The 20123-nt window shown below is 47.3% G+C and overlaps 8 protein-coding genes across 8 annotated transcripts; 4 read left to right on the top strand and 4 right to left on the bottom strand.

Annotated features, from left to right (window-relative positions):
* Positions 1 to 925: 925 nt before the first annotated feature.
* Positions 926 to 1727, bottom strand: K444DRAFT_622882 (uncharacterized protein). Its single transcript, XM_024882189.1, has 2 exons — positions 1240 to 1727; positions 926 to 1181 (listed from the first exon to the last, which is right to left on the bottom strand). The coding sequence occupies exon 1, from the start codon at positions 1500 to 1502 to the stop codon at positions 1254 to 1256; it is 249 nt and encodes an 82-aa protein (XP_024726227.1). The 5' UTR covers positions 1503 to 1727; the 3' UTR covers positions 926 to 1181; positions 1240 to 1253.
* Positions 1728 to 6744: 5017 nt separating this feature from the next.
* On the top strand, positions 6745 to 7907 carry K444DRAFT_670969 (uncharacterized protein; the record flags this gene model as incomplete). Its single annotated transcript, XM_024887694.1, has 3 exons — positions 6745 to 6789; positions 6838 to 7244; positions 7303 to 7907. 3 exons carry the CDS (start codon positions 6745 to 6747, stop codon positions 7745 to 7747), a joined length of 897 nt encoding a protein of 298 aa, XP_024726226.1. The 3' UTR covers positions 7748 to 7907.
* A 500-nt stretch (positions 7908 to 8407) lies between these two features.
* On the top strand, positions 8408 to 8872 carry K444DRAFT_713024 (uncharacterized protein; the record flags this gene model as incomplete). The annotated part of the gene is made up of 1 exon (XM_024888288.1): positions 8408 to 8872. One exon carries the CDS (start codon positions 8408 to 8410, stop codon positions 8870 to 8872), a length of 465 nt encoding a protein of 154 aa, XP_024726225.1.
* Positions 8873 to 9762: 890 nt separating this feature from the next.
* Positions 9763 to 10227, top strand: K444DRAFT_638822 (uncharacterized protein; the record flags this gene model as incomplete). The annotated part of the gene is made up of 2 exons (XM_024884310.1): positions 9763 to 9773; positions 9804 to 10227. 2 exons carry the CDS (start codon positions 9763 to 9765, stop codon positions 10225 to 10227), a joined length of 435 nt encoding a protein of 144 aa, XP_024726224.1.
* Positions 10228 to 12064: 1837 nt separating this feature from the next.
* K444DRAFT_713022 (uncharacterized protein) lies at positions 12065 to 13633 on the top strand. The gene is made up of 2 exons (XM_024888287.1): positions 12065 to 12584; positions 12703 to 13633. The coding sequence occupies exons 1-2, from the start codon at positions 12238 to 12240 to the stop codon at positions 13202 to 13204; spliced, it is 849 nt and encodes a 282-aa protein (XP_024726223.1). The 5' UTR covers positions 12065 to 12237; the 3' UTR covers positions 13205 to 13633.
* Positions 13634 to 13748: 115 nt separating this feature from the next.
* Positions 13749 to 15209, bottom strand: K444DRAFT_648969 (uncharacterized protein; the record flags this gene model as incomplete). Its single annotated transcript, XM_024885524.1, has 8 exons — positions 13749 to 13801; positions 13866 to 13924; positions 13982 to 14035; positions 14075 to 14145; positions 14249 to 14493; positions 14647 to 14764; positions 14851 to 14952; positions 15156 to 15209. The coding sequence occupies 8 exons, from the start codon at positions 15207 to 15209 to the stop codon at positions 13749 to 13751; spliced, it is 756 nt and encodes a 251-aa protein (XP_024726222.1).
* Positions 15210 to 17669: 2460 nt separating this feature from the next.
* On the bottom strand, positions 17670 to 18881 carry K444DRAFT_638817 (alpha/beta-hydrolase; the record flags this gene model as incomplete). The annotated part of the gene is made up of 3 exons (XM_024884309.1): positions 17670 to 17998; positions 18064 to 18409; positions 18462 to 18881. 3 exons carry the CDS (start codon positions 18879 to 18881, stop codon positions 17670 to 17672), a joined length of 1095 nt encoding a protein of 364 aa, XP_024726221.1.
* A 254-nt stretch (positions 18882 to 19135) lies between these two features.
* Positions 19136 to 20096, bottom strand: K444DRAFT_297431 (uncharacterized protein). The gene has a single exon (XM_024871694.1). The coding sequence runs from the start codon at positions 19950 to 19952 to the stop codon at positions 19389 to 19391; it is 564 nt and encodes a 187-aa protein (XP_024726220.1). The 5' UTR covers positions 19953 to 20096; the 3' UTR covers positions 19136 to 19388.
* Between the last annotated feature and the right edge of the window lie 27 nt (positions 20097 to 20123).

Genomic DNA, 20123 nt, shown 5'->3' with positions numbered 1-20123 from the left:
GTAGGACTTGGGGGTCGTGTCGAAGTTGGATGGTCCAAAGGGGTGGTGGAGATTGAATTTTGTAGTCCGAAGTCGGATCAGATGGAACTTCGAATTTAAGCTCAAAGGTGAATTTCTACCTCATGTCAACGAGTAAATTTAGGAAATTTACTGCGATTTACTGCGAGATCTCCTCCACGTGATTGGCTCTCATCTCAAAGAGGGCAAGACAGCTTTGGGCTTCTGAGACTTTAGAATTACCGAAAGTGAAATCTAGAGAAAATGGGCTGTGATCAGAGGATGGGGGACACGCAACGGGACTTCAACATGCTAGGATGTGGCTTAGAATGTACCGATTTCGCTGGGTCTTCACAGAAATGTTGCATAGTCTCGGTTTTGCTCTTCGCCGTTCCCGGGAACTACAAGGAGGATGAAGCAACTTCGTTCATGGAGGCAGAGACCACAGCAAGAGTTTGCTTCATAGACTTTGTCTCCATAGATTGATGTGGACCCATATCCAAGACTGACGAACACACGATTGTTCTGCTTTTCGGTATCAAGCGAGAATGTTGAAAAACATTTGGGAAGTTCAGTAGAGAATGTAGGCTTTGAAGGGTTGAAAAGCCATGTGGACTATCCTATGGCCAACGAGCTTTATGGATAATCTCGCTCCGGGGTTGGTGGAGAAAATAGCTGCAAGCGCGTGGAGGCAGCTGGTTGGCACGACTGTGTCCGGCATTCTGGCTTTAACGAGACAATGAGATATTTCAGTGAGGGAGCACGGGACTGTGAGATGGATGAGACGCCGGCTTGAGAACTTGGCTTGAAAGGTTTTCGGCACATGGCCGAAACTCGAGAGGAAACAGCACGTTCTTAGCCCATTCATCAGCAACATATGAAAGGGTAACGTTTAAAAAGCAGGAGATAATCTTGCTTAAGATGGGTGCAACATGACACAGTGCGATGTTAACGGTTTGTGATGTCACTCAAGTATTTTGTCAAAAGATTGAGGAGGAGTGCAGAAGTTCGATTTGATACGCCTGCAAAGAACACCGGCGAGACCCCGTGCGGTTGACAACAACTCCAAACCTCAACGATGTTCATACCCAAGATATTCGAATCCCCAGGTGCATCCGCCAAATTCCTCCACGATCAACACATCCCGATGTCAAGAACTGGCAGAATCAGCACCTTGGTATCTTCTGCAAGGGAAAAGTTAGCAAATATCCTCGAAGTCCGCTCCAACACAGTGAATCTCACCGACACGGCAATGTTTACTGCTTCCGACCAGCCCCATCGACCTTTCTCAAGCCGTCCAAAATAGCCTTAGCTTCCCGAAGATCATCGTCGTCGTGCATCTTTAAGTTATACGACTGCATGAAACGGTTCATGTTGCTGAAACCCGCATCCTTGATCATCTGGTTCTGGGACTTCTCACCAGACGAAGAATTAGAGGAAGCTTTGGTGGAAGAATCGGAGGTGGAGGTTGATTGTTTGTTGGTGTTGGAGGTGTTGGAAGGCATTCTCGGTGTGGAGTCAGGTGAGGACGGTGATTGTGTGAAAGCGGGTTGAGATTGATGGTGATGGGATAAAGAGGGCTTCTGCTGAACAGTGATAATTGCAATGGAGTTGATTATATTGATTTGGGTTGGAAAAATGTACAGAAGTGAACTTTTATGGCCTTTCCCCAGCCACCCTAATTTTAGCGTGACCAGCCACCTTGATATTCCACAGCTGCTTCGTTGCAGGTGTGATAGACGAGGGAGCTTTTTTAAATGACTGGGAACTTGGGATCGCGAGAAAGATTGCAAGAATAATCTGGGCTTTGTTGTTCCTCAAAGAATGCAGGCAGGTAGCAGATATTGGAGAGAGGAAGGTGTAATCAGATAGCGGGGGAATTGCTTATTTACTTGACTTGATCCGCAACTGCGCATGACTTGGTAGTTCAAGTCCCCAATAAAATTCAATATGTCAAATTAAAAAAAACTTCAAATTTAGAAAGCTGCTGGGTTGGAATTTCTAATCATATTTGTAAAGGGTCTTTGGATATGGACCTGTACCTTTTCCCAGTCCAACCGCTCCTTGAAAGCGTCCAAGACCGCCTTTGCCTCCTTTTCATCGTTATCTTCAAAATCCCAAACCCAAGGGGAAAACAAGAAGTGATTCATGCTCGCGAAGCCGTCCTTGACCTGCCAGCCGTAGCCTGAGGCCCCCTAGCCGCAGAATTGAGAGTGTTGCTGGCTGCGCTGGAGGTAGGTTGATTTCTGGTTGCTGCTGTTGGAAGGCATATGAATTCAGAGGTGGGGAAGAAAGAGGTTGATTGAATGGCGGTGGTGTATATGAGGTCTTGAGAGCTCTGAAATGCAGCGCTTGGTAGTGAGGGTAATTTGGTAGTCGGGATTACGGGATTAGTGAGGTATTGCTGTTGATCCATTGAAGCGATCAAGTGGCGTGCACGCCGGAAAGGCACCATAAAATTTCCACCAATATTTCAGTCGTTTCAATTCATTTCAAAGCTGTTCTTGAATGCTTTTTTCTCTCGGCGACTTTGCTGATCGAAGGAGAGATCTTAGAATCATTTCCTGGGGAGCTGGCTGGAATGATGCGAGAGTGCGCCTAGACGTGAATTCGAGCCGCAATAACTAGGCTTAGTGAGTCAAAGAATCAACCAAACGAATGTTGAAACTGTAGTTTGAGCTTCTTCTATTCCTTGGATTGTACTTGATCCCCAGCAGTGGTTCCGACAATCGAGCTCACACCCTAAACGGCACTCTCTCTAGCCTAAAACTAATAGTTCAAGAGAAGCTTGAAGAAGACCGCTCGTCTAGCAGACCTCAATGCCAACGTTTTGATCTCATCGAGCGGTGGTCCATGTTCTCTGGCACTTGGATATCTCCACCGTGGCCCAGCGCCTCTACCCTCCACGAAAGTAACAATGCCTTGGCCTCTCAGTACTGTTCGTCATTCTGAAAGTCCAAATTTCTGGAAAGCATAAAGTGTTCCATGTCGTTGTAAGCAAAAAGCTGTGCAATGCTGTCCGCCATTTTATTGAATCTCTTGAATGGTTCGGTGACGGTAACGATAGATTTTGGTTTTCATTGAAAGGCTGTTTTGTTATCCGAGTAAATATTGGAATTGTAAACAAATCAGGAGGTCGGGGAGTTCTACGCCATCCGCCCCGCTGAACCTTCTTCCTTGTGACGTGGAAGAATGGTCGCATGATCATGGTGTGAGTGAACATCAATGTTCCACTCAAGGCTTTGTAACACTGCTCGGCATCCCTCCTACCCAAGTCTGTATTAGGGAAAGTGATGTAGTAGCCGCGGTCATTCATTCTGACGCCTTCGAAGTAGAACTTGCGCATGCGCCTCTTCATGTGTTGAGGCGTGAAGAGATTGAGAGGAACAAACTGGCGGGACTCGAATAGGTATGGGGCGAGTAACTGCTCGTTGGAGGGTGCTCCATTTGGTGGGGGTCTGTTCTCGGGGCTCGTTCGAGCGTTTGTACTTTGAGACGAGAAGATTGTGTCGATGTTGTTCCAGGAGGAGGCGATCCGATGGAAGGAGAACAAGGCGAAGGTAACAAAGAAGCGAGCTCGATTGCAAGCAGTTCGAGATCTCCCACGGCTAACCGGGGAGCTTTTCATCTGCTAATGAGCGTTTAATATGCATGCTGCTGTATTGTTGATGATAATGAAAGAATTGAAGAGCTGAAACTTCATCAATGTAGAAGACTGATTTTGCGATTGGAACGGCAGCTACGAGGATACTGGTACCTCTCTTTCTACAGATACGTAAACCAATTCGCAACTGCAGAAGTAAAAAAAGTTTCACTTAGACCATGGCAGATGCCCCGGTAACTATTTGATATGCTCGCGAGGTTTGCGCTTCACTCTCAGGGTTGCCACGCTCGGCGAAAGAGGAAGTAACACCCTCTCCCTCGATCAGAACCTGGCGCTATGCCAAAGAGCACTAGCTCAACATCACCAACTGCATCTCGAATCGGGGGGTTAGACCCTTGAATTTGGGGAGAAGACCTCAGATGTTATCAGACCTTCCTATGTCTACATAACTGAAAGTAGTTTCCTAGAACCAAGGTACGTGATGGCTCTAGGCAATGGCTCTTCAATACCATGTGCTGTAGCCTGAAGCTCGCAGCGCATACGGCATTTAATGTTGTAAGTTTCTTTAAAATCCCCAGAGCCCGCGTAATAAACTCTTTTTGATTCGCATCGAAGCAGCATGAAGGTGTCCATGCGAGCTGCATTCGAGCATCGTCAGTCCCCCTAAATTTGTATTGAATCACTTCCCTCTTCGGTGCTAGGCACATCAAATCAATGAAAGCGGCTGCTTATCAATCTACCCGCTCTATCGCAAAACGCGTGCCCACAAAATCCACAAATGCTAAAAGAAGATGGTCATGGAAGTCTAGTGCTTAATCACGTGATTAAATCGAAGTTTCCAAGGCCCCTTCAAGCTATTCTTGATCCTTTACTCAAGGGTGCAAGGGATCCCAAAAGCGAAATATTAATATTACAATACTGAGATGCTAATGTCCTGTCTGCACTAGCCAGCATATCTCGACTTGAAGAACTATAGACAAAGCCATGTGTAAAATTCAAAGCTAGGTAGCTCACCGCGTCTCTTCAATCAATGGAGACATCGGGGCGTTTACCAGCCGCTTAAGAATGCATCCAAAGGATCAGCAGAGATTGAAATGTAGCGGGCGATGTGGAAAGGCCTGACGCCATCGCTACAACCTTCCGGACTGACCCCACGGTGGGGAGCACCAATGCAGCCCCGCTCGAGATCGATGAAAGGACTTTACAATAATAAATGTACAGCATATCAAGATGCGGAAACAGGTGGATATACTTCGTTGGTTGTTGGGTCTGTTGTTGTTTTGTGTCGGCGTTGAGAGGTAGAGGTTAAAGTTGAAGAGACGTCGAGAAATGCCCCACAATCTCTCGTCTAATCGGGTACAGTCGCTTCGCCAGCCAATCACCATGCCCAATTGCCTCTATTCATCTCTGCAGAGGTCCCAGCAACAAGGAGTCACCTGGTACATAATATCGCCCCTTGGTATGCGGTTTGACTCGGGGATGCAAACTTCCGATACGGAAGTGTAACAGTCGAATAGGCGTGGGGCGCCTACTGGTGCTATGATAGGACTGCTCACAAATAGGGTAATTGGAGAGACCTCTTCTGCACAGCGTTACTTTCACTGGCCAGCAACCCAAGAGCCAAGAGTTCCGAGAAGCTCTTTTGGGACCTTCGTCATACCATAAATCAAGGCCAGTGTTTCGTGGTTTGACTTATCTCCTTCTGGTGAGATGATTTGGCGCAAACTGATGATCGCCTAGAGCCGCTGCTGGTGGGGCATAAACTTCAGCACTTAGATAATATACAGTACAGCAGTCTAGTCACCTTCTCAACTCATCAGGGTCAACAAAAGTCAAAGTCACTGTCAAAAATAAACACGAACAAGTCAAGTCCAGATGTAAACAACACAAAACGACAGTAATCTTTCGCGTTAGGGCAAAGATTGCCCCAAACTAGACCTGATCATAATGCAGAACAAGTCCTCATCCGAATCACAGTTTGCATCACCATGACCCCTTTTGTACCTTCAATCGTCGTAATTGCCAACGGCTCGAGGGCGGCAGTCTCCAGCTATGATATCCTCAGTCGAACCTTCTCGGAACATCGACTTGAGGACCATTCAAATACTGTCTGCTCATCCCGAATTCTAACACGGTGGCTCCTTCAAACAAACAGACAGACTACCACCTAGACTGCTCAGTTTTACGATGCACATCCCCGGCGCCAAACTAGGACAAGCCCTTCTTCTGCCAACAGCTGCATTACAGCGGCACCCTTCTGATCGCTGGAGCAGTGTCCCTCTGACTCACAATGCTTATAAGCTTCCTAGCAATCAAGTTTGTAAATGTATGACGTGGTTCGAAAAGAATCGGATGCCTGCGAATTTTGTTCTTCCTTTGCCAGGAACCTTCTATCCCGTTTTTGTGATCCTGGGATTTCTGCTGTTTGACGCGGGTAATATTCTTGATGCTGAGATGCGGGTCAATCAGCAGAGGGATATTGGCGATTTGTACTCGAAAGTTAGGGGTTTATTGACTGTCACAGATCATTGGATGGTCGGGAAGGATGTTTGGATTGGGTTTTCGGCACGAATAATGGTATTGATTGGACGGTGATGTTGAGTGGAGCGGCGGTAATGAGGTGGCATAAATGTGGTGGGAATAAAGTTGTAGAAAGTTCGAGAAATGAAGTGTAATAGAATTTTCTCGTTGTTTTGACTTGAGGTGGAGGAGAGCGGGACTGGGAGCAAATGTCTTAGCCTATTTCTCTTGGAGCTTCACTCTGGGGAAAGGATATTCCATGTTGAGGGGAACAAATGCAGCTTAGCTTGTTGGTTGACTTGATATTTGGGTTGCCGTCCTTGTCAATTCTTGAAGAGGGCTATCCACACTGGATCTCTTTTGGATGCCTGGGGAAGAGAGTTGTTGACAGTCTGCTCCGGTTTCAAGGATTCAGAAGAGCGACCAGGTGTGAGAAGAAAGAATTCCCTGTAGGCAATGGGAGAATGGACAAAAAAATCGTTTGGAGAATTCTTTTCTGCAAGGAAAGACATCCAGAGTCGAACCCCGTGACGGCTTGACTATATCCTCTTCAGGTAAGGCGGCTCGCTTCGAGAATTGAACCAAAACACCAGCCGATTCCGATCTTTTTGTCCTTTCTCACCATGTCAAATCCCATCTCATGTCCATCACCAACCATGGGTTGCTTGGTGGGTTAAAACATTCCAATTCAAGTACTGCAGGCTAACTATTTTTAGATCTTGGAGCCACAGAGACAAAGCCCGCCTGAGATGGGCACCCAAGCGAATGGCAATGGTGAAAGAAAGGGGGGACGCGTCGGCAACCGTTCAGGACGAGTCTTCACCTGCTTCCCCAAGTTGCCTCCAGAATTGAGAAACAGGATCTGGAAGGAACATTGCGGTGACTACGAGCCTAGAATCATTGATCTCTGGCTCAAGGAAAGCTCCACCAAGGATAACTTGATTTATTGTACTCATTCTCGAGCACCCGCTCTCCTCCATACGTCCAGAGAAGCCCGCAGTGTTGGACTCCAACACTATGATCTCTTTCAGGATGATGATGATGAAGCACCCGCAGGGCCACGGATCTACGTCCGTTGGGATAGTGATATCATCTTTCCTGTTCCCTTTGATTATGAAGAACCGTAAGTGGTCTGGTGGCGAGATATTACTCCATCAATTTCTCACTCCTCTTTTACCTAGACATGGCAACAACGATCCTGATGACAACATGGATTTGGAAATGGCTTTGATGGTCGACTTGGGTGATTGCGAAAATTGCCAAAAGATCAAACGAGTTGCTATACCAGAAAGCCATACAAACTGGACCGTATTCTTCTCGGACGCCAACAACATCTCCGAAATCCTCGTTTACGTTCCAATTGATGGCAGTACCTACAAGAGACTTGACAGAGTCGAAGAATCCTATGCTGATGGTATTCGTTTCAACATTGAACTCACCGAATTTCGTAGTCAGGGGAGAATGACCGCAGACAATGAGGAGCAGGAGATGATCAAGACGCTGGATTATGCGGTAGAGGATGTCCAGAAGAACATGGAACTGGATCCTGACGTATCGTGGGATGATCATTCCGTCCAACCCATCATTCGGAAGATGTCCCTGAAACTGCTGGAATTGAGGCAGTGATTGTCTAGGGAGAAAAGAAGCACAAAATGCCAGTGAGGGGAGATTGATGATGGCTGGGCAGAAAGTCGACAGGCAACGTCACTGACAATACCATGGGATTCAGAACCACGAAGGGTCGAGGGTGTCCTTTTCGGCAAGCTCATAGATAATTGAGAACGCCACAAAAGCGAACCTTTGGAGTCTTTTGGTGAATTTTACACATAACATGAATTTGAAGTACTTCCCGCCGTTCGGCTCGACCGGAAGCCGCTCCTTCTTTCGATAATCCATCCTTCTCTCACCTCCATCCCTCTACCTAGACCAGCCACTTCGAATGCATCTGTGTCAACCTCATCTGCCTTCAGCGTAATCTCTTCATTCAGTAGGGGTAGGTAGGCAAATCTCAATGAGTATGTTGCCAGCTTTCAGACTGATATCGAAGCAACCCTCAAGCTCTCTATTGAACCGACTTGATTCCTCTTGCCAACTTCAAATGCATCAAGAGGTAGCAGCCCTATCGACTTTTTCAAAGCCCTGATTCCATCGCAAAAGCTTCGGGCACCCAGCTGCTTCTTTCAAACGAACATCACCTCCTCAATCTGTAGTGATGATCTTCTCTTTCATATTCATCTTCGATCCCAAACAGCAACGGCATAGGCTCCACAGTCCCAACAGCATCCGATGACCGGATACGATAAAGTTATTAGTGACGAACCAGTCTCTGTATCTGAACAGACCCCCGACAACTTCCTCCGCTTCCCGTCTTTTCCCCAACAGCCTCCCGAACTTCGTCGTGAGGTTTGGAAGAATGCTTCTTCGGTTCCACGACTTGTTGATCTTTGGTCTAACCAAATCGGTGGCAGACATGGCACCAATTTCTTCGCCTATTTTGATGCCCGTCAGCCAGTTGCGTATGAGACTCATTCTCGCAAACCTCCAGCTGTGCGCTATCTATCGAAGGAAGCAGGACTTGTTAGCTTGGAAAGCTATAGCCTTGCATTTGGTTGGGAAATTAAAGAATTCGTCCGCCGAGTTTCATTCAACATCTCGATTCCCGCGGAGATCTATGTGCATCGCAACTGCGACGTTATCTGCCCTATGCCAACATTTGCTTCCGATGAGTATGGATGGTCCTCCAATATATAACATTGCCTTGAAGATGCCGCTTTGGGTGAACAGATGCGACGAACCGCTCTGCAGGTAGGCCAGACGAATTGGTTAGTTGGAATCGATCTTTTTGACCTGGATGAGGTTTTATTCAGTGACCGGCCTGTCGAACGAGCTAGACTTTACGAAGAGTATTCTATATAACCCAAACTTGGAGATATTGGTGATCAAGTGAATATAGGTTACGTGGGCTCCAAGGCAGTGAAGCAGCTACTAAAAGCAAAAGAAGAAAGCCGAAGGAATCTTTGCATGCAGCTCAGTCTATGACGACAAAGGCATATGAGTGCCCAGCGTTAAAAAAATTAATAAAAAAAATGGATTCCACAACTATCAAATTGATGCGGATGAAAGTTCACGAGGTTTGAGGCATGGGGACATACAAGGGGCACTGGAAACTCGATCAGAGGTGGAAAAGATCAACTGGCAGCAAAGTGCAGACCAAAGATGAAGGCATGGGATTTGCTGAAACTTCCAATTATCAATTATGAACCAGGTAAAAAGAATCCAGGAACTGATACTGGGCATGGGGTCATTTGCAAGGTAGTTGAGTCCAGCTCGCAAATAGAGGAAGAATGAACTGAGCAGAACGGAGCCCACCCTCGCTTTCCACCCGTTTGACCTTCTCCTGTGACTTGATTGTCAAGTCCAGTGTCAACCGTCTATCCATCGGTGCTGTAGTAAATGGTGATAGCGAGCGTCTCTTAAAAGCGAGGAAGACGGGATTTCTTGACCTTGCCACTGCCATTTTCGTGAAGCCCTAGAACTTTCTCCAATCAACTCCAGATCTCCCAGACAACCTTGATGAAGACTTAACCCTTCGGATTTTGGTGCCTCTTCCTGTTTCCTTCCTGGTAAGCGATCCATCCACAATGGTTAACGTGTACGAGCAGCAAATATTGATCTGAAACAGGCAATTTACCACGAGGCCAAACTCATCTTCGCCTTCATCCGCGAATGCTGTCGAAGCAAGGGCAACCGAAGCTGGCGGTTCAAGTTCCTCTATCTCCGACTCTTCTTTCCTTAACACCCCTCCTAAAGCTGCCACCGCTGCCGCAAACAACGACTTTGAAGTCAATACTGAGTCCGAAGTCGAGTCTCAAGTCAACACCGAGTCCGAGGTCAAAGGCGCGCGAGTCTTCGCGTGCTTGCCGAAATTGGCACCCGAAATCAGACGCATAGTATGGAAGGAAACATCTTCTGTTAGGCGAGTTGTTGATATTTGTGCAACGCAAAGTCCGATCATCGGAGCGTCAGAATTGGTGTATGACCTCTGTATTATGCAGTTATGGACGATTTTGAAAAGAAACCTCCATAGATGCACCACATCGCGTTAGATGCTGAGAGAGCGTGGTGGATCGACTACTTCTAACACGGTGGTTTGGGTCTTAGTAATATTTTCCTTTACTCGGACATAGATACTATACAACTACCTCAGGAATTTGCAAAGGGTGAACCCTTCACCTTTTGCTCACGGATTTAGAGACTGTGCTCCAGAGTGATTCTAAGGAGACTGCTAACATACCTCGGTCCTTAGTCATAGCAAAGGTAGATACCCAAAATTCCATTAAAGCGCATCGTTGACAACAGGAGAAAGAAGAAAATACAGCTATTGATTTGAAGTGCACCGGGCTAAGTGTCGAGCCGGTTCGGGTGATTGCTCGCCAGGGTTGAGATACGTTTGGGGGCATTGGCATTGGAGGATCAACCTGGCAAATCGGCACAACCAAATGGCTTAGAGACACCGTGGTAATTACATAATCAAGAAATAAGCATAGATTTGGCGTTGCTAGACAGGGCTGTGGGAGAGAAGGGATTGTTATCAAGCTTCTCGAGATCTCAGCGGATGACCCTAATTTTTTTTTGCAAAGGGCTACATTCGCAGATATGTATTGCAGCATATTCCTCCAGGACTTTAACGGATAAGTTACAGGTAGGATTGTCTTGCAACTCCTTGATTGTTGCCATCGTGGAGATCAATAAAAGAAAATAATAACATACGCTTCTCGTGCAACCTCAAGTCAAGAATTCCAAGTCGATTCTTTCCTCCGTCGCCGCAGTACAAATATACTTTCGCATCCTCAGACCCTTAAGAAACTGAACACACTTGCGATGTTATTCAAATATTTTTTTAAAAAAAATTCAAAGAAGTGAACCTTAAGAAGAGCCGTTGACATAGATATAAGAATTGCGAGAACTCGCCTCTTCACGCCCAAATCGGCAATATTTCCCACAGCCTCCTTTCCGCCTCCTGCACCTCAATTAATAGAACATGGCAGTGTTGTTCTGGATGTTCATAACCTTGATACTTCGTTGTTGATGAGGGAACTTGCAGGTGCCCTTGGTTGCAAGGAGGTCATTCTTCACGGTGGCTTTGATGTCATTGCACCCCGCTTCAGCAGTGATCAGCGGTTTGTTTTGGACGGCATTCTTATTGAAGAAAAAGATCTGACTATTGCAAACGCGGAAGCCGAATTCAAGGACGAGTTCTCTAAAAATCTGCGAACAGTGGAAAGCATGGAAGAGAATTAGCCAATCTCCAAAGAGCTGGGACCCTGTGCTCAAGCTCAAGCTTTTTGTGGTACGGGAGACTTGAAGGAGGGATCTGGAACGGCGACCAGACATCGAGACATTGAACGAGAGAGAGGGTTTGATGAAGAGTGCACGCCAGCTGGGAGGAAAACTCAGGGAGGTTACACACTTGGTGCAGCTAGGCAAGGGAGGAGAGCCTTCCAGTCTCAATTTCTGACTAGGCGAAGCATGCATTGCGACAGGCAACTGGCCTTTCGCATATTTCACAAAAGAAGCAGAACAATCCTGATACAGGACACTTAGCAGTAGACAGAACAATTCCTCAAAACCGATACGATCAAATATCTAAATTGCTTTCAGGTAGCATAGCAGCATCGCTCTCCTTTTATTTCCCCCGAAGTTGTATCACAATATTTCGTACCTGCCTTGATTCCGACATCATCTGCTCCGATTCTGCTATTGAAGCATTGGCTCTTGATTCTTGAATGCACCCTTGATTCACTGCATATTTGTCAACCTAAAGATAGTTGAGAGGCCTAAATATTCTGATTCCATTACGAATGGTTGAAGGTGAATCCAACAGTTGTGCCTTGCTCGCTTGTCGACTACGTGAAAACACCTTGCCTGACAATTTCCCTTTTTTCTCAACACAACCACCAAAACACCAGTACGAATCAACAGCGATCAGGTTCGTGTGTTCTCCTTCCAAAGTGCCCAAGCTATCCTGACATAGGAAAGCTGACGCTCAATAATCGCGATCAGGTCCAGGCCGCCTTTCGACGGTCTCCTTCGAAGTAGCACCATAGCTGCGAGCAATGGAGACCAACTCCACATTCTCAAGCTCGTCAAACTCCAAGTATTCTTCTCTAGATAGCTCTCTTGAGTCTTCCGCCACAATTAGAGCAATGGCGACCGAATCAACCCACACCGTTGTGGACAATGAGTCTATAACTGAAGAGCAAAGCGGTCCTGTCTTTACGCTATTTCCGAAACTCCCTCCGGAACTACGCAATAAGATCTGGAAGAACGCTTGCTTCGTCACGCGGCTCATTGATCTATGGAAATTCCCTATTGGTGAGAAGGAATTTAGGGATGCTTGCATCGAGGAATTTAACAAGACGATATGGGTTTACAAAAGCCATTCTCAAACACCGCTGATCATGTATGTGTTGGAGGCGGTATCCCGCCCGTTTTCGGCTCTCTCGTATTTGCCTGTCTAAGGCTTTTCTGTTGCTTTTACGAAACGATCTTTATCGAATGATGACTGACTCCTTTGCTAGGCATACCCCTCAGGAAGCCCGCGCGGTTGGACTTGGGTATTACAAGCTCTCATTTGGAAAGAATTTTAGCGCCAAAATTGGACAAAGTGAAGTTATTATGTCAACTCCAGCTCGCATTTACCTCCATTGGGAGTACGATGTCATTTGCCCCATGCCAATTTGTCTCCGTGAAGAAGGCTGCACTATATACCGTGGCAGTGGCCCCCTCGTTCGAGAATTGAAGGATATTAGCCCCTTGATGCGACGTCTTGCTTTGGGAAAGTACGATTCGGCCTGTATCTTCGATCTGCTAGGAAGCACGGCGCTGGAAGAAGTCATGATCTATAATGAACCTTTCACAACCCTCCGACCATTCGAAGCCCACAAGTCAATATCCTTGGAGTTTGTCAGTATTGAGAACGAGGTTGATGAAAAGTTGGAGCTAGGAGATCAGGAACGACTTCGTCCTGCGAAAAGATTGATCCAAAGAGATATTCAACGTCGTCAAGAAGGGAGTATTTAGGGTTTTGATAAACTTCCAGAAGGATGGGTCCCGCCGACTGTTCGACTCATGCGGATGGTTGTCAAGAAGGGCTATGAAGAAGCAGACGAGGAAGCAATCGAGACTTAGCATTCTTTTATGCGAGGTGGCAAGGCAGCGGACATGAGACCAAGATAACGAAGGACTCGGGGAAGCATAGAAGTGAGCTACCAGAAGCTACTTGGCAGAAGAGCAAATGAATTTTGGACCCGAAACTTCAATCCCGATGACTTCTGGGAATATGAATCTATGCAAACACTTCTATGAGGTGGCGTACCATGAGCCCATAGGAGCAAGTGCTCAAAATTTTCCGGCCAAGAGACTTGACCTTGGCCTTCCTTGATTCTACTCAAGTTGAATTCTAACTTCCCTGATTGGCCTCAATGCTAAAAATCATACACTCCAGCTCCTGACATGATCCTTTTGGACAGCTGCCTTTGGTTCACTTTCCGGTAGCTGCACTGGCAACGCATTCCTTCAAGTTGATGGCCCCAAAATCATATTCTTGTTCGCACCATTCGACAACCTACTCTTCAATATCTCCCGGATATTGTCTCCCATCCACCCCGTCATTCCAATCTGGCTGATATGGCAACTGATTGATGTTGAAATAAATTTACCCATCAAAATCGAAAATTCGCACTATCACACCAGATGATTCGAGGATCGCAGATGTATGGTTGTGCTTGGACAGTCGTTGCACTGCATTTTCTGTTTGTCAAATCTGCAAAACTTGAAGCGGGGAAAGAAGAAGTTTACTTGTAGGTGTATATGGCATTCCGAGAGAGCATCCACATGTATACATTCCATAGGCTATCGGACGAAAAGCCATTCGCATTCCCTCCCCGTTACCCGAGATTCCTCACGTTGTCAAATGCTCGCTTGGCGGATAGTGTATCACAGAACGGATTTGCACGAAAGTACTGTTTCGATGGAAAAAAGGTAGTTTGAGGTCAGCGGGGAGTAGTACATAATCTAGGCATCTTGTCAGCTCCGTGAGTCTCGCCGAAAACGAGCAGTACTCACATCACCGTAAAGGCTCAGTTCTGCACCATCCAAACCTTCCTGCTGAAACTTCAGTGGGCTCCCCTTCTGTCTCAGGTAGAAGGGTTTTCGACTGTAGCTCGGTACACCAGCGTATGTTCTCAACGTGCTCGGGTGTTGGCTCAGCTGCCTCCAGCTCTCCCCAGTGCCAAGACCGATCATGATGAAGCCGCCTGTTCTCCCTTCATTGCTCCAATCCACAATATATGCAATTCCTCCACCGGAAGCTGTGGCATTTGCTCGCATATCAAAACCCAGGTCGTTCACGTATGAACCGGGGTAATGAACGGTGGGCGGAAGCGTGCAAGTTCAGATGATCGAGTCGTTCGAAAAATTATTCGCGACTAGCTTCGGGCCTTCTGGAGCAGCATATGGCATACTTGGAGCTTGCGGCTCGTTGATAGTGGGCCGTCGGGTGTCAAGAATCCACAAGTTATCGTCTGGAGTAATGTAGAGAGCTTGGACGGATATGAAGGTGCTGCGGTCGTTGCTTGCGAACTGGATGCCGGTTGTGACATTGAAAAATCTCCTCAAGGTGTGTTCAGCTCCAGATATGGGTATGAATATTCTGCTGCCTGGTTCACAATTTCTCCCAGACTGTAGGCGTATCTTTCTTGAGTGTAGCACGCGAAGACTCGTCCTTGTTTCGAGACGGCGAGGCCGATCGGCCATTGATCGTAGTAATACTAGAACTCTTCGACCGGAGGGCTGTATGTGCCGGTGTCGATTCGAACATTTCAAGGCCCGGCGTGCAGAAAGTTCTGTTGAGCGTGGGGTTGAAGGTCGTCAAGTTCTGGGCAGTTGTCAGGCCGGAGAAGCCGGCTACAGCGAGGAATGAAGCAGCTTCATTTTGGTGAAACAAGGGGTACACAATATCCGCCTAAGACACAGAAAAGAAATAAAGAATGAATATGCACTTATCAGGTTCGTGGCCATCGTACATCAAGTCGTTGATGATCTCATGAAGTTACTTCAGCCAGGGTCTGGAGCAGTTCGAGTTTCTAGAACGAGGCGCTTTTCGAGCGATTTGCCCTTTGGCGTACGCGACCAGATTGCCAATCATCGAATAGCACAGGACGGTAAGTCTTTCAGTTGCAAAGATAGTGGAAGAAGGACAACTTTTGAAGTGATGACGCTGACAGGAGGATTCGGAAACTAAATTAGGTCGTGGAGACCCATGTCCGGTACATTTTTAGCGATCCCAGGCCCCCGAACGGGATATTTGGCAATCTTATCAATAGGAGGCCCAAGAACTTCACCACCAATTCATTCAGGCATTCCTTCTTAGACACTTTATTATTATTTTCATGGCCTCGGTCTAATTATACAACAGTTGGCGACTCTCAGCCATTCCTAAAGAGACGTATGACCACCTTCTCATTCATGTTCACCATCTCGTCCTTGATCATCACCAATTTAGTCTTCGACCTTCTCCACCATTGATACCCTTGTCTTCTTCGCCTTACTCATCATCATCGCCATCTTCTTCGCTCGCAGATGCACTGGGCTGACTCCATTCTTCCGCACCATACTCGAGACACTCTTCTTCTCTCGGATTATGTAAGGCGTAGGATAGAACCAAATCTTCTAAATCGTGGGGCCTCCGATGTAGATACAAGTGCCGAGGAGGCAAGGCCATAAGCTGATTGCTTTTGGGGATGTAGCAAGCGTTCTTCCAGATCTTGTCACGAGCTCAATCGGTAATTTTGGAAACAGTGCGATAATTTGTGGCTTCGTTTTCGTCATCTGTTCTGTCAGAGCCCGTGGATTCATCATAGCCGGTGCCACTGCCATCCTTAGAATCGCTCTCGTGGTTAGATTTGACATAGGTGTTGATTCTATGGCCTGATGTGGCGTTGGCTTTGGAAGACGAACCGAAGTTAGAAAACAGCTCACTGTGTTGGCCACGGGGAGAAGAATTCTGATTTTCAATGAGTTTCTCTTCATCTGGACTGCCGTTTCGGATCATGCTCGTCTTTGACTCACGAAGCGGTGGTAGATAAAGAGGGAGACTATCACCGTCTGGACTGTTCTGGATTACCTTCATCTTCGCAATTAGTCTGTGTGAGTATGTCGTTGTGATGAGATGTTGTCCTCCAAAGCTAAAGCACTATACGAAGTAAGATTGTTAGCTTGCAGGTTGGTCACCAAAGTTGATGCCAACAAACAAAGCTTGTGAGATTTTGGGAGGACGTTCACTTGACTTAAGTTCGTGTCTCGACTCTGTAATGCGTAGGGGTCAAAGAAGATGTTGAGGTAGAAGTAGGTTGGACACGTGTAAGTGGGAGAAGGCTGGTGCTGTTGTGGGCAGGAGGAGCTGTTTATATCTACATCTCATCCACGATTGAAACTTGAAATTAGAATCACATGTTAAATAATTTACTTAAGTGTAAAAAGCTAATTGGCGAAAACTATTCACCAAAGCCCGCCAAAAAGACACGACAAATTCAAGAAGAAGACGGGGAAATTCCACACAATATCTTCCTCCTTCATGAGATTACCCTCTCCTTTGAACTAAAGTCGATCTGTCTCAGAAGACTCACCGTCGGCGTCACTGCTGTCTTCAGAAGCACCCCAGAGCCTGTAAAGAGATTCGCCGTTGTCTGGATCATCCAAAGTAATGACCTCCATCTTTGGACTTGGAATTGTGGGAGAGGGTTATTGGGTCGAGATGATGTCATCGAAGAGGCGAAGAAGGTACAGGAGTACCATATTAGGTTCAGAATTCACGAAGAGCATTAAGCGATGTATTACCAAATTCCCGTACTTGCACGGAGAATTCGTTGCTGTCAAGATCCTGATGGAGGCGAGAAGGTAAGATGATGTCCTACACAAGCAAAGATAGTTCCAGGATAGCTTTGACGGCGAAGTCGACGAATGGAGCGGTGCTTACCACTCGAAATATCTGCGAAGAACTCGGACACTTGATCAAATTATCACCAAGCAACGGGGTGATGATCTCCAACAGCTTGCAAGTTGTTGATGTAAAGAAAAGGTTGCGATAGAGGTACTGAGCTTAATCATGCCACTTGGGTTATCATAAGAGGATCCGAAATAATTTAAATCACAACTGAACACTCCATGTTATATAGGCGGAACTTTGCAGAAGATACTGCACCCGAATCTTACTCGTACCCAGCTGCCGTGACTCATAAGTATTCCTCAATCTTTCTTACCTCATATCACAGGCCCAAATGCAAACACAAAACCACTCTCATGAACAGCCGTAACAGAACAAGTAAGCATAAAACAGACAGCCACACCACCTCTAACGCAAAAAACAGTCTGACCACCCACGCAAAAAGCACAAATAAGCCGCCCACCTCTACTCTACCCAAGCTTGCAAAATCTCAAAAAGCCGCCTTTCCCCACTCTAACCCTTCAAACGCACTAAACTTGCACATCACTTCTCAAGCAAAAACCCCAATTTCCCAATGTCCCCTCTTCCTCCCCATCTCGCACTCCTCTGCGGCCTAGATTCCACCCCCGCGAACCCCGCAACCCACTCGACAGCAGGCGCAATAACCTTCTCGTGCACCTCACCTCCAATGTCCTCCCAGATATCGAAAGCATGACCTGCTTCGAACAGGATCATAGTCTGCCGATGCGAGCCGCTGGTTCCGAGCGCAGAGTGGAATTTGACGGCATGGGAGAGCTCGAAGACGTCGTCGTTTGCGCCCATTATTTGGTAGGTTGGCGGGTATTTATGCATTTTGCTGAGCTCGAGGGGACCTATCATGTGTGTTAGGGGGGGCTGGGATCGGGAAGAGAGGGGGAAGGGAAAGTGGGAATCGCACTGATTTCGTCGATTTCTTCCTTAGTTATTGACCCTCGCTCGGGGAGTCTCAGCTTTCCGTCATCGCCTCTGGTCAGCCCTCGAAGCAGGTACTCGCGGATGAGGGCTTTGCGGAAAATTGTGAGAACCATAACAGTTCTGGGACGTTTGTAATCTTCCGGCTTTTGAACAACCGGAAACTCGGTTGGTTGGTGGTCGAAGTACGTTCCAGCAGTAAGAAGTTCAGATGTGCAAGGAGGTAGAAAGAGCTTCGAGAGACGGTCACTATGAAGAGACGGGAGTCCGTTCATGTTGGTCGGGCCGTACAGGGACAAGATGGCCGTTGGTTGTATGGTCCAAAGCTTTGGCTTATAGTTGATGTCAGCTGCTGTCATGTTGCCAATGTACTTTAGAACTCACAGTCAAAAGGGCAAGGTGGGCTCCAGCTGAAGCTCCAACGACAATGATCTTATCGCCTTGGACGCCGGAGAAGTAGTCTCTGACCTCTCGCGCTAAGCTCTTCCTCAGCCAACCCTCCACATCACGGACATCATCCATCTGACCTTCAAGCTTTGTTTCTGGAAGGAGGCGATAATCCATAGAGGTCACTATGAACCCCAGTGACAGGAAATGATAAAAGAGCGGTCGGGAGTAGTCCGTCCTGTTCCCTCCACTCCATCCGCCCCCGTGGATGAACAGCATGACCGGAGGAATGGCGACATCGTGCTCAGTCGGTACATAGATGTCAATAGGAATGGCGATCCTATCTATAGTCTTGTAAATGCATGTCTTGGTGATCGAGAGTGCGGGAGGATGAGGTGGTATGCTGAAGGCTTTCATCTCTGGAAGCTATGCTATAGCTTAGGGCGAAGACAGTATTCCTTCCGGAAACATCGAGGAGCGCAAAGAGGCGCCAGACTTGACACACGCAAAGCGGGGGGAGGGGTGATACATGATATCCTCCGAAGGTAGGGGGAAAACACGGTCCTGGAACAACGACCGCGTGCCATTGGGTATCTGCATAAGTGGGGGCAACAAGAGCAAGCTGTGTGGACAACGTTCATAGGCGGGTCTCCACGTGCTCAGGAGGGGCCGGTACAATCATCCTGTCACAACTGGTCGGGCTTGCAGTAGTCTGCGGGCTCCAACACCACATTTGGGCCTGATGCAACTTCCTGCACTTGTTGTGCTTGCTTAATCTTTCCGACTTTTACGTACAAACAGCGATGGGAGATAACTTCAAACATTGCCTTTCAAAAACTCGCGATTGGCTCTTGAATTGCCTTGTGTAACGCGGCATAACTTGTTCTATGTAGGGCCCCGACACCGAAATTCCTCCACGACATCTCATATGGCGCCACCACCTCGGTGACCGCACAACTTTGTTTCTTTTTCCGCCAAGATTCTTTTATTCGTCAACGTTTCCGAGGCGTCAGCCCCCAGATTAGAAGGCTTGATATTTTGGCGAGGTGGCCATATACTCTTCGCAAGGTGTGGAGAGCGCTTCACCGCTGTCGCGTTGAGCTGAAGAAACGGTGTTTGAAACTTTCTTTTGCGGCCGCTGAGCAACGGCCACGAGCCAGGATGTCCCTGCTCGAAATGCCATCGCCCAAAACCCAAACTTGACAGATGCAAACCTGCAAGGGGGGACATGCCAAAATCAAGGGAAGACAAGCACAGCATCGAGAAAAAACACCTGTTGCAGCATCGATACCCGACGAATGTGTCCCGAGGAAAGTGACGTGGCAGGGTAGCCTGAGAATGGTGTGCTAGAGAGACTGTCAAGAGAAATTGCCGCTGTCCTGATCCCGACCACCAGTCGCCTTGGACGCAAGTAAACAGACGAACCAAAGCATTTGACCGCTCTTCAACTCGCCGATAGGATACCACTTGCGATGGAAAATGCCTCATATCCCCAAGACCTTCGGACGACTTCCTAGGAACTTCAGCGTCATCGCCTTTCGATTCGATCTCAGATCTGCGCGTGCGCAACTCGACCAAGAGTACCAACTAGTATCCATGCCCGCTTCGCTGCCTCTTGTATATCGCATACCAATGAACCGGAATAAAACTTGCACAATT

Source organism: Hyaloscypha bicolor, assembly GCF_002865645.1.
Source record: "Hyaloscypha bicolor E unplaced genomic scaffold K444scaffold_191, whole genome shotgun sequence".
In the NCBI taxonomy this organism is placed as follows: Eukaryota; Fungi; Ascomycota; class Leotiomycetes; order Helotiales; family Hyaloscyphaceae; genus Hyaloscypha; species Hyaloscypha bicolor.
The sequence above is the reverse complement of the archived record's forward strand: the minus strand, read 5'-3'. Positions and strand labels throughout refer to the sequence as shown.